This window comes from Saccopteryx bilineata, chromosome 3, assembly GCF_036850765.1.
Source record: "Saccopteryx bilineata isolate mSacBil1 chromosome 3, mSacBil1_pri_phased_curated, whole genome shotgun sequence".
NCBI lineage: Eukaryota > Metazoa > Chordata > Mammalia > Chiroptera > Emballonuridae > Saccopteryx > Saccopteryx bilineata.
Window position 1 is genome coordinate 168,572,254 of NC_089492.1, and position 13,941 is coordinate 168,586,194.

The 13,941-nt window shown below is 38.5% G+C and overlaps 1 protein-coding gene across 4 annotated transcripts in view; it reads right to left on the minus strand.

Moving 5' to 3' along the window:
* The window catches only part of TBC1D8 (TBC1 domain family member 8), a 166,374-nt gene that overhangs the window by 90,993 nt on the left and 61,440 nt on the right, over window positions 1-13,941 (minus strand). For all 4 annotated transcript variants that reach the window (XM_066268227.1, XM_066268228.1, XM_066268229.1 and 1 more), the window contains exon 2: window positions 12,706-12,816. In XM_066268227.1, the coding sequence (XP_066124324.1) occupies window positions 12,706-12,816 (111 nt within the window). The remainder of the gene's footprint in view (window positions 1-12,705; window positions 12,817-13,941) is intronic.

The following is a 13,941-nucleotide window of genomic DNA, read 5'->3' on the forward strand; positions in this document are numbered from 1 at the left end:
TCCCAACGGTGGAGATTTTCCGTGCTGGAGGCTGTTTCACTCAGAGGGAACCTCGGCCGGCCTCATATCCTGGTTTGCGCGCGCAGATAAGGAGTGAGCGATTCCTCCGAGTGCCTCGGCAGTGCGCGCCCGTGTTATCGCAGAGAGGGGCAGAGTCAGGGGCCTTTGTGTGGGCCAAAGCGGAATCTCGGGCCGCCCCAGCGCCTTGCAAAAGCCGCACACGGGGACGGAGCGAGACTCAATTCCAACGCTGCAACTTTTCCCTGCGGTTGGGGGTTTCACTCAGAGCGTGAGACTGCTGGCCGGATATCCTGGTTGCAGACAGTGAGTGAGAGTTTCCTCCAAGCGCCCCGGAAGTGGGCGCACGCTTGTGTTACCGGATAGAGTGGCAGAGCCAGAGGTCTTCGAGTGGGCGGAAAGCCCGCCTGATTATGCTAGCAGCTCTGACTGACTGAGCCTTACCCAGAGCCCTGTGCTGAGTGGAAATAGAGTGGGGAGTTGCCAGCAATTTGAGCCTCTTACTATCCAGGCAGAGGCAGCAGCAACCCCATACCTGGACTATCAGGCTACTAATTGAGGAAGGAAAGACTAGGAGAAAGGCTCCAGGAACACGGACTCTCTCACTGTCGGAGCCTATAAATGCTAATGAGCCTCGACTCCCAACGAGAATAAAGCACAATACATGACATTGCCATAGAGACTTATCAACTGCAAACCTCTACCTGAGCGTGCCAAAGGGGCAGAACCCGGGGTACAGAGTCACCGACCAGGAAGAGGGAGAGAAAAGAAAAAGCAAGAAGATAACCTCTCAAAATCAAGAATAATCTGCAGACTTTATAACCTATCCCATTTTATTATATTTGTTCGTTTGTTTCTCTTATCTTCATTCTTGAGACTTTTTTTTCCTCCTCCAATTTGGCCGATTAACTCTCTACCGGTCTTACTCTCTCCTCTCCTTGAACTACACTACCCATAAGTGTTACATCTCCCATTATCATTTCTCTTCTCTTCCTTTCTCTCTATGAGGGTTGCACTCCAAAACCCTTAACTCTCTCTCTCTCTCTCCTTTCTTTTTTCTTCTTTTAGTGGTTACCTCTTTTTTTCTCTCTCTCTCTTTCTTTTCTCCCTCTATATTAGTTTCTTCCTTTCTCCTTTACATCTCCTCTCATTCAAACCTCAATAACAAACAAATTATCTTATCTGGGACTCAAATCTATGTTTGTGGCATTTTGGGGGGTTTTTACTTCACCTTTTTAACTCACTAGCAGTGCTCCCATCCCTGGCTCTCCATATTATCTAGTTCTTGTTCCACTAAATACAATAGTAAGTTTTTAATTTGTCCCCCCATTTTTCCATTTTCCTCTTATTCCTCTCATCATAACTCTTAGAAAACCAACACCTAAAAGCAAATCATTTTATTCTTGACCCAAATTTTTTCCTTATTTGCTTTTTGTGGGTCCATACGCTCTTTTTTTTTTCTTTTTTCTTTTTTTTTTTTTTTCCTTTTTTTTTTTTCTTTCTCTTTTTCTTGCCCCTTTATTACTTTTCCCCAATTCAGGCCCTCCATCACAGGCATTGTTTGTTATAACTCACAGTCCACCACAAGATTTTCTCGAGAAAGAGGGGAGAGGAGAGGAGAGGAAAAAAAGAGGGGGGAAATAATTTCCTTTTTTAAAAAATTTTTATTTTATTTTATTTTTCTTTATTTCATTATTAATTTTTTTTAAAAAAAAACAACTCTTTTCGATTTGTTATTTTTTTATTTTTTTTTAACTTTTTATTCTTTATTAAATCTCATTAATACTATCAACAAAACCACCCTCAGATGCCATTAAGGAAGAGAAAATCGAATATCATGGATACAAAAGAAAGAGAGGTAACACAGCTAGATGAGGAAAAATCTATGGAGAAAAAATTTAATATATTGGAAACCTTGGAGCTAAATGACAGAGAATTCAAGATAGAAATCCTAAAAATCCTCCGAGATATACAAGAAAACACAGAAAGGCAATATAGGGAGATCAGAAAACAACTCCATGAACACAAAGAATATATGTCCAAGGAAATTGAAACTATAAAAACAAATCAAACAGAGATGAAAAACTCAATTCACGAGCTGAAAAACGAAGTAACAAGCTTAGCTAATAGAACAGGTCAGATAGAAGAGAGGATTAGTGAAATAGAAGACAAGCAACTTGAGGCACAACAGAGAGAAGAAGAAAGAGACTCAAAAATTAAAAAAAAATGAGATAGCCCTACAAGAATTATCTGACTCCATCAAAAAGAATAACATAAGAATAATAGGTATATCAGAGGGAGAAGAGAGAGAAAATGGAATGGAGAACATACTTAAACAAATAATTGATGAGAACTTCCCAAGCCAGTGGAAAGAACTAAAGCCTCAAGTTCAAGAAGCAAACAGAACTCCAAGTTTTCTTATCCCCAACAAACCTACTCCAAGGCATATCATAATGAAATTGACACAAACCAACAGCAAAGAAAAAATTCTCAAGGCAGCCAGGGAAAAGAAGAATACAACATATAAAGGAAGGCCCATTAGATTATCATCAGATTTCTCAGCAGAAACTCTACAAGCTAGAAGAGAGTGGACCCCAATATTTAAAGTCCTGAAAGAGAGGAACTTTCAGCCACGAATACTATACCCATCAAAGCTATCCTTCAAATACGAAGGAGAAATAAAAACATTCACAGATACAGAAAAGATGAGGGAATTTATCATCAGAAAACCCCCACTCCAGGAATTACTAAAGGGGGTTCTCCAATCAGATACAAAGAACAAAAAAAAACAGAGCCACAAGTAAAAGCTCCAAGAAGAACACAATAAAACCAAATTTAAACTGTGACAACAACAAAAAGAAAGAGGGGGAGAAGACGGAGATTAACAGTAGCAAAGGACGATGGAGTGCAAAAGTACTCACAAAATAGTTCGCTACAATGAACAGGGTAGGGACCCTTTTCATTACTCAAAGGTAACCACCATTGAAAAAACCACCACAGAAGCACATGAGATAAAAAAGATAGCAACAGAGGAAAGATGTATGGAATACAACCAAATAAAAACAAAAGATAGAAAAACGAAAGAGAAGGATCAAACAAGACACAAAACTAACAGAAAGCAAGATATAAAATGGCAATAGGGAACTCACAAGTATCAATAATTACACTAAATGTAAATGGATTAAACTCACCAATAAAAAGACACAGAGTAGCAGAATGGATTAAAAAAGAAAATCCAACTGTATGCTGCCTACAGGAAACTCATCTAAGTAACAAGGATAAAAACAAATTCAAAGTGAAAGATTGGAAAACAATACTCCAAGCAAATAACATCCAAAAAAAAGCAGGTGTAGCAATACTCATATCGGATAATGCTGACTACAAGACAGGAAAAGTACTTAGAGACAAAAATGGCCATTTCATAATGGCTAAGGGGACACTGAATCAAGAAGACATAACAATTCTTAATATATATGCACCAAACCAAGGAGCACCAAAATAGATAAGACAGCTACTTATTGATCTTAAAACAAAAACTGACAAAAATACAATCATACTTGGAGACCTCAATACACCGCTGACGGCTCTAGATCGGTCATCCAAACAGAGAATCAACAAAGACATAGTGGCCTTAAACAAAACACTAGAGCACCTGGATATGATAGACAGCTACAGGACATTTCATCCCAAAGTGACTGAGTATACATTTTTCTCCAGTGTACATGGATCATTCTCAAGAATTGACCATATGTTGGGCCACAAAAACAATATCAGCAAATTCAGAAAAATTGAAGTTGTACCAAGCATATTTTCTGATCATAAAGCCTTGAAACTAGAATTCAACTGCAAAAAAGAGGAAAAAAATCCCACAAAAATGTGGAAACTAAACAACATACTTTTAAAAAATGAATGGGTCAAAGAAGAAATAAGTGCAGAGATCAAAAGATATATACAGACTAATGAAAATGACAATACGACATATCAGAATCTATGGGATGCAGCAAAAGCAGTGATAAGAGGGAAGTTCATATCGCTTCAGGCATATATGAACAAACAAGAGAGAGCCCAAGTGAACCACTTAACTTCCCACCTTAAGGAACTAGAAAAAGAAGAACAAAGACAACCCAAAACCAGCCGAAGAAAGGAGATAATAAAAATCAAAGCAGAAATAAATGATTTAGAGAACAGAAAAACTATAGAAAAAATTAATAGAACAAGGAGCTGGTTCTTTGAAAAGATCAACAAAATTGACAAACCCTTGGCAAGACTTACCAAGGAAAAAAGAGAAAGAACTCATATAAACAAAATCCAAAATGAAAGAGGAGAAATCACCACGGACACCGTAGATATACAAAGAATTATTGTAGAATACTATGAAAAACTTTATGCCACTAAATTCAACAACCTAGAAGAAATGGATAAATTCCTAGAACAATACAACCTTCCTAGACTGAGTCAAGAAGAAGCAGAAAGCCTAAACAGACCTATCAGTAGAGAAGAAATAGAAAAAACCATTAAAAACCTCCCCAAAAATAAAAGTCCAGGCCCTGACGGCTATACCAGCGAATTTTATCAAACATTCAAAGAAGACTTGGTTCCTATTCTACTCAAAGTCTTCCAAAAAATTGAAGAAGAAGCAATACTTCCAAACACATTTTATGAGGCCAACATAACCCTCATACCAAAACCAGGCAAGGATGGCACAAAAAAAGAAAACTACAGACCAATATCTCTAATGAATACAGATGCTAAAATACTAAACAAAATACTAGCAAATCGAATACAACAACATATTAAAAAAATAATACATCATGATCAAGTGGGATTCATCCCAGAATCTCAAGGATGGTTCAACATACGTAAAACGGTTAATGTAATACACCATATCAACAAAACAAAGAACAAAAACCACATGATCTTATCAATAGACGCAGAAAAGGCTTTCGATAAAATACAACACAACTTTATGTTTAAGACTCTCAACAAAATGGGTATAGAAGGAAAATATCTCAACATGATAAAGGCCATATATGATAAACCATCAGCTAACATCATATTAAATGGCACTAAACTGAAGGCTTTCCCCCTTAAATCAGGAACAAGACAGGGTTGTCCACTCTCTCCACTCTTATTTAATGTGGTACTAGAGGTTCTCGCCACAGCAATCAGACAAGACAAAGAAATAAAAGGCATCCATATCGGAAAAGAAGAAGTAAAGGTATCACTTTTTGCAGATGATATGATCCTATACATCGAAAACCCCAAAGAATCCACAAAAAGACTACTAGAAACAATAAGCCAATACAGTAAGGTCGCAGGGTACAAAATTAACATACAGAAGTCAATAGCCTTTCTATATGCCAACAATGAAACAGCTGAGAAGGAACTCAAAAGAATAATCCCCTTCACGATTGCAACAAAAAAAATAAAATACTTAGGAATAAACATAACAAAGAATGTAAAGGACTTATATAATGAAAACTATAAACCATTGTTAAGGGAAATCGAAAACGATATAATGAGATGGAAGAATATACCTTGTTCTTGGCTAGGAAGAATAAATATAATCAAGATGGCTATATTACCCAAAGCAATATACAAATTTAATGCAATTCCCATCAAAATTCCAATGACATTTTTTAAAGAAATAGAGCAAAAAATCATCAGATTTATATGGAACTATAAAAAACCCCGAATAGCCAAAGCAATCCTAAAGAAAAAGAATGAAGCTGGGGGCATAACAATACCTGACTTCAAACTCTATTATAGGGCCACGACAATCAAAACAGCATGGTATTGGCAGAAAAATAGACACTCAGACCAATGGAACAGAATAGAAAGTCCAGAAATAAAACCACATATATATAGTCAAATAATTTTTGATAAAGGGGCCAACAACACACAATGGAGAAAAGAAAGCCTCTTCAATAAATGGTGCTGGGAAAACTGGAAAGCCACATGCAAAAGAATGAAACTGGACTACAGTCTCTCCCCCTGTACAAAAATTAACTCAAAATGGATCAAAGATCTAAACATAAGACCTGAAACAATTAAGTACATAGAAGAAGACATAGGTACTCAACTCATGGACCTGGGTTTTAAAGAGCATTTTATGAATTTGACTCCAATGGCAAGAGAAGTGAAGGCAAAAATTAATGAATGGGACTACATCAGACTAAGAAGTTTTTGCTCAGCAAGGGAAACTGATAACAAAATAAACAGAAAGCCAACTAAATGGGAAATGATATTTTCAAACAACAGCTCAGATAAGGGCCTAATATCCAAAATATACAAAGAACTCATAAAACTCAACAACAAACAAACAAACAATCCAATAAAAAAATGGGAAGAGGATATGAATAGACACTTCTCCCAGGAAGAAATACAAATGGCCAACAGATATATGAAAAGATGCTCATCTTCTTTAGCTATTAGAGAAATGCAAATCAAAACGGCAATGAGATACCACCTCACACCTGTTCGATTAGCTGTTATTAGCAAGTCAGGTAATAGCAAATGTTGGAGAGGCTGTGGAGAAAAAGGAACCCTCATACACTGTTGGTGGGAATGTAAAGTAGTACAACCATTATGGAAGAAAGTATGGTGGTTCCTCAAAAAACTGAAAATAGAACTACCTTATGACCCAGCAATCCCTCTACTGGGTATATATCCCCAAAACTCAGAAACATTGATACGTAAAGACACATGCAGCCCCATGTTTATTGCAGCATTGTTCACAGTGGCCAGGACATGGAAACAACCAAAAAGCCCATCAATAGATGACTGGATAAAGAAGATGTGGCACATACACACTATGGAATACTACTCAGCCATAAGAAATGATGACATCGGAACATTTACAGCAAAATGGTGGGATCTTGATAACATGATACGAAGCGAAATAAGTAAATCAGAAAAAAACAGGAACTGTATTATTCCATACGTAGGTGGGACATAATAGTGAAACTAAGAGACATTGATAAGAGTGTGGTGGTTACGGGGGGCAGGGGGGAATGGGAGAGGGATAGGGGTTGGGAGGGGCACAAAGAAAATAAGATAGAAGGTGACAGAGGACAATCTGACTTTGGGTGGTGGGTATGCAACATAATTGAAAGACAAGATAACCTGGACTTGTTATCTTTGAATATATGTATCCTGATTTATTGATGTCACCCCATTAAAAAATAAAATTATAAAAAAAAAAAAAAGAAATAAAGCAAAATCCTTGTTTTGCAAGTTTTTCTACTGCTCTATGGTCCTGGTGGCTCATTACAAAGCTCTAGAGCAGTGGTTCTCAACCTATGGGTCGCGACCCCGGCAGGGGTCAAACGACCAAAACACAGGGGTCGCCTAAAGCCATCGGAAATACATATTTTATTTAAAAATGTATTGTATAATAAATATGTATTTTCCGATGATCTGAGTGTCAGAACAGAGGAAGCAATTGACAGGTGTTACGGAGGCCTTTCTGAGGGAGATACCTGAGCTCAGCCCAGAATGTCAGGGCACGCTCCCCTGTTCCCCTCCTTCTCAACCACTCACAGCCACTCTCTCACAATACATGTTATCTACTAAAGCCAGCAGTGTTTACAAAGCCTCAGGAGTCTTTGTGCATGTAAATTTAAAAAATAATCATAATAGCAGCTTATCTCCTATCCTACTTCCAACCACAGTCATCCACAGATCTGTGGATGCCAAATACGTTGCCAAATAATTTTGTTCACTCATAAAATTATCTACCTACCTCTTCCACTGCTGCTTAAAAAGAAACAGAGAAGAAAACCAAAGTTCTCCTCAAGTCTCCCCTATGTCTCCCCATATTGCCATGTGAGCAGCCAAAATCCAAATAATTCTTGCAGGCCAATCTTCCTATCCCTACCCACATCCTGTTGTCACCCAGGCCCTTCCTACCATTCTTATTTTGCTTTATGTGAGACTTGAAACCCTGGCCAGGGATCCTTTTTCAATATTCAAGACAATAAAATATTAAATGGAGTGATCAATAACATAGTGTAAGGTGCCCAAGTGACTCCCAGAAAAGGCCTAAGTATCTAAATCAATACCATAAGCCCCAGACAAAAATACCCTCACCATTCTCGCTTAAGCCAAGAAAAGCTGCACTGACAAAAATAATTGCTTACTCAGAACCTTCTGTGACCAAGATGACAGAAGAAAGTGAAGCTTCTACAGACCTGTCATGGGTCAGATCCAAGGTAAGTATCTGGCCATATGCAAACTAAAGGAAGCAGATCTTGGCTCAACAGAAAGAAAGAAGTTAAACCTGCTAAGAATAACTATACTGCTGGGGGGCAGAGACTAGTTTAAGCCCCTGTAACCCTTGTGGCAGGTAATTTGGAGATTACATATATGTATATATCTAAAAATACATCTCTTTGATGCAGCAATTCCTTATTATGTGCTCTTCAAGTGTCCTGTCATGCCTCTCTTTGCAAACCCTCATCCCACCTGTACCCGCCCATCTCCAGGTTGCTATCTGTTTTCCCCATGGCCCTGGAAAGCCAGATGGAAGGAGACCCTCTCAGTCTAAACAAACAATCCTGACACCAAGGATTGCGAGTATCCCGAAATATTTAAGTTTTTTGAAGCTTGTTTCAGATTTTAAAACACTTTAAACTTCAGAAACAATTAAGGAACTAACAGGACTGGATGAGTAAATTAGGCTCCAGCTATAAGGTTGAATGTGGTATAGCCATTAACCCTTTATGCCTCATGTTCCACTGACTGAAATGGTAGTGGCTTGGGAGTCATTTATATCCTACTGCTCAGGGTCATTGCCAAGGTCTGATTTTTCACAAATGTCTGTCTGCCTTCTGAGGGAACGTGTTGCCACGTGGTGCACAGAGTTAGTCATTGCTGCAGATGCCGGTGGTCAAAAAGTGATGTGAATTTTCAGAAATTTTCTGAAAAACCAAATTTCAAATTTTTCAGCCTCCAGCATAAATGTATTAAGAACCACACTGTTATCATTGTGGTTTCCAGGTGCTCCAGGGGCCCTGGTCAGCTGTCAGTGTCCTGGCTATAGGAACTGAGCAGAGTCTCCACTCTGACAACTCCCCAGAAGCCAGTCTAGTGAGGAGACAAAAACCCAAATATCCCCACCAAAAGCCCCAAATTCAGAGTGAAACCAACTCTTTTGCCTGGGCAGAGTGAGAGGAGAAAAATGGTGAAGAAATGGGAGAAAAGGCTTCTACCCCTGACATGCCATGTGCAGTCCAGCAGCATACCAATCCTCTCTTCAGTCTCCAAAACACAAATTAAAAAGTCATACTCACTATGTTAGTACAAATAACATAGGGTAGTTTCTGGGGTGATGATGTCCAAGCATGAGCAAGCTGAGGAGAAACACCCAACACCCAAGCCAAACCCTGGGAAGCCACAGAAGGAAAAATAAGAATGAGGTACTCAAGAAATTCTGTCCTACGAGAAAATGGAACACTTAAGGAAGCAAAGGACATTCTCTCAACTGCTTCATGGTCCCAAATATGAATAAAGAGCATGAATAAAACACAAGTTAAGAGGAGAATGGTGAAATAACAGAGATGAGAAGGGAAATTAAAGACCTGTGGAAAGGAGCTAAGGATAGAAACAACCAGACAACAAAATTAGTAAATAAGTTCAAAGCAGCAAAGTGTGAAATACACAGCTGAAAACAATTATTAACTTAGACAAAGGGTTATGAACAGCATGGAGAGTGCAACTAAAAAAGACAAGAAAATTGGAGAAAAACAAACAGCAGACCACAGCTATCCAACACAAAGTGTTCTTGATGTGGAGAGTCCAGTAAGTGGGACACACACTTCAAAAACATAATACATATACAGAATGCTATAAGAAAAATTCCCGACAGAGTTAAACAAATCAATCTGCACAGGGAAAAAAGCACATCAAGTTCCAGAAAAATTTAACACAACATGCTCAAGGCAATAACAAATTGTAACCACATCACTAAACTTCAATAGACAGTTACATGCACAAAAAGTGCATAACTCAAAAGGGAAGGGAAATCAGATCAGCCTAAGATTTCCCTCACTGCCACGTAAAATACTGCAAGACCCCAGAGCGACAGCCACCAAGCTCTAGAATGTGGCCAGAGTATCATGACCAGCCAAGCAAGTCCAAAAGCAAGGGTGGAACATTTGCAAATGGAAATCACTACTAGGGGAAGAAAACAGGAATCTACCCAATTAAGAGATGAGCCAACATAAAAATACCTGAGTAAAAGCATTAAATTAATTTAAATAGAAAACTGAGTCAGACAATGATGGAAAGCATGGTTCAGAACAGAACAGGAATTACAATGTAAAATTAATAATGAAACTTTTAAAATGAGAAGTTAGAGAAGCAGGGAGAAGGATAAGAAAGCTGGTCTCCTTGTTCTTCAGGATGGGGAATCAATGAGCATTGTTAAAATAAAATATTTTTCTATATAATGCTTTCAAAAATCTATTCAACATTAAATGAATCTTTTTTGTGGGTGTGTGAGAGGGACAGACAGGAAAGGAAGGGAAAGAGATGAGAAGCATCAAGTCTTTGTTGTGGCACCTTAGTTGTTCACTGATTGCTTTCTCATATGGGCCTTGATTGGGGGGCTACAGCAGAGTGAGTGACCTCTTGCTCAAGCCAGTGACCCCGCACTCAAGCTGGTGAGCCCATGCTCAAGCCAGATGAGCCCATGCTTAAGCCAGATGAGCCAATGCTCAAGCCAGAGACCTTGGGGTTTCGAATCTATGTCCTCTGAGTCCCAGTCTGATGCTCTATCCACTGTGCCACTGCCTGGTCAGGCTTATGTGAATCTTTTAGAGAATAGGTTCTCTTGTGCTAAAGAAACATTTATTTGCAGTTTATGTTTCTTTGGTTTCATTGTAGCTTCTTTTATTTTACTGAAATCAAGTAAAAAATTAATACTTTTATGAGAAAACAGCATTGTCAGACAAGTTTCATTTTTATAAGTCACTTCTATCCCTCTCCATTGCTATCCTTGTACCTGCCTAAATATTGATACATTATAATATTATCCAAAATGATGTGAGCCTAGTGTGACGAGAGGTCGGTCACCTGGAGAGGTGAGGATGTAGAACCAGAGATCATTTCTTCTTTGTTTTTTGGGTTTTTTTCTTTTTCTAAGTGAAAGGAGGGGAGATAGACAGAATCCCACATGCACCCCAACTGGGATCCACTCAGCAATCCCCCATTTGGGGCCATGCTCACAACCGAGCTACTTTTAGTGCCTGAGGCAGAGGCTCCGTGGAGCCATCCTCAGAACCTAGGGCTGACGCACTCTAACCAACAGAGCCACTGGCTGCAGGAGGAGAAGAGAGAGAAGCACGAGAGGGGAGGGGTGGAGAAGCAGATGGTCACTTCTCCTGCATGCCCTGACCAGGAATTGAACCCGGGACATTCACACATATGGCCAATGCTCTACCACTGAACCAACTGGCCAAAGTCAATCATTTCTTCTTTGTACCTTTCAGTGTTAACTGATGTCTTTGTATTGAGCATGTACATTTTTATCATTTTATGCAAATACAAACTGGTTTATCTTAAATTAAAAAGCGAAACAAACTGGGCTAGAAAATGACACATGCCAAAGACCTTAACAGCAGTTAGTATTGGATGGTGGATTTGGATGACAATTTTCTCCTTTTCACTAATCTGTATTTTTCCCAACATTGTTAAAGAATGCAAGGTGATACTGAAAGTCTACAGTAGTTAGTAGAATGTTAAGAGGAAAAACAAATCAAAATAATCTGTGGGTACTTGCAAAAATGTTGGCAGAAGAATGATTCCCAAAGGATAAAGAGTTATAGATTATTGGTTTTTCCTTCTGTCTTACATATTTTTTAATTTCTGGAAGGTGAACATTTATTAGTTGTATAATTAAAAATACACCTCTTGGTTTCAGTTGTTAATAGAAGGGCTTCTCAGATGAGAGAATCCTGAGCCCTGAGGCACTTGAGTGTAGGGGAGAGCACTGGTGGTTGCCTGCAGGAAGGGCTGGCCCTAGATGGGCAGGATGAGAAAGTGATACCTAAATCACCATAGGGCTCAGCAGCCTAATGACTCAGGGCCTATACGGAACAAAGAGGAGAAGGCTGCCCATGTCAGACACAGCCATCAGATGTTTCCCCCGTCACAACAGGTATATGTCCCAGGGACACATTTATGTAGAGATTAAGAAGCGAATGGCTCAAATCACGGTCAACAATATACAGCAGCTTGGAACAACACACCACTCAAAAGCCTGACAGGCCCCAGCTAAACTGCCCAAGCTTATTGTCTGTATGTGCTTTTGATGGTTAAAGAAAAAGAAAAGAGCCCTGGCCCAGTGGCTTAATGAATAAACTGTCAACCTGGCATGCCAGAGGTCATGGATTCAACCCTCAGTCTGGGTATATACAAGAAGCAATCAATGGAATAATTAAGTGAAACAACTCTCTCTCTCTTTCTCTCTCTCTCTCTCTCTTCCTACCACCCCCTCTCCCAAATCAACGGAAATTTTTTTTTAAAGTTTAGAAAAGCAGATGAGGGTCTAGCAGAAGTGACCGCCAAGCTCCACCAGCACGCAGATACTCAGAATGTTCACACCTTAGGTTAGAAGGTTCCAACTAGAACAAAACTCACCCGTGGCTATGGCCCAGTAAACATCAGATCAACTCAGTAACTCACCACATGCGATAGGAGAATAAACCTGATACCCAGGAACTTGAAGCAGAATTCGAAATGGAGCCACTCGTGCACTGGAATCCAGCACTGCATCCAGAGCGCCTACCAGGCGACCTTCAAAAGAAAAAGAAAGTGCACCTCTGAGCACAGGGACTAACCCAGCCAAAGCAACCAACCTGCTCAGATTTTGAATTTAAAAATCCAGCAGATTTATCCAGCAGATGGTGTTTAGAAGCCTTCAATCATCTATAGTTCAGGAGCAAACCAGTAAGGAGGCAAAAACTGAGCAGCCTAAGGAATAATTGTCATAAAAATACATTCACCCTTTCTTCCTTCTTTTTCTAAAGTGATTGAATGGGACAGATCAAGGTCGTTTTAGGGCTAGGGTATATGGACAATTGGAGCCTGGATAACATAAAGAAGGTAACTGCCATGGAGGAAATAGTGGTAGCAAGAGAAGGATTGATCAGGTAAATAAATAGATTAAGAAAAACTAAGGTGAACAATTTTTTACAATGAAAAGGAGGACAAAAATAAATTGAAGAAAACAATATCGTAAATAAAAGAAACATTTTATTCATTTCAACAATACACTATAATATGATAAATGCATAATAAAAACATTTGTAATATTTTACCTTGTAATTATGCTTACATGCCTATTAATTTTTAATAATTGTAAGAAAAAAGTACTCATTTAGATAATATTATCTAAATGAGAACTTTTCCATTGAATGAATATTTTTTGTCAATGTATCATCTTGTAACAGTATATTAGAAATATCTGAACAAGAAATATCTTTCATATTGAATTTTACAGCAAGTGCTGCAGCTAGAGGATCAACATTCAATTTCGATTTCTCATTTGTCCAAAAATCATTAGCAATTGAAAAAACTCTTTCAACTGCTGCATTAGTTCCAGGGCAGCACAATGTAAATTGAACAAGAATAAATAAATTTTCACAAGGAATATGTTCATTTTTAAATGGCTAAATATTTCTACCTACCTTTTATCAATTTTGACGTGTTCATTTTCCCATTGTATTAATTTTTCAGAATTTAAATATATATTCAGTCTTCTAATTCCTTCAAAGAGACAACTGTCGTCTATTTTGATGGCTGGCATTTCTTTAGATAAAAACTCAAGACAAAATTCAACATCTGGCCAATATACTTGCGATGAAGTCAAGAAACACCATTGAAAACTGTATTTCAGGTGATGTTTGTTTCAGACAATTC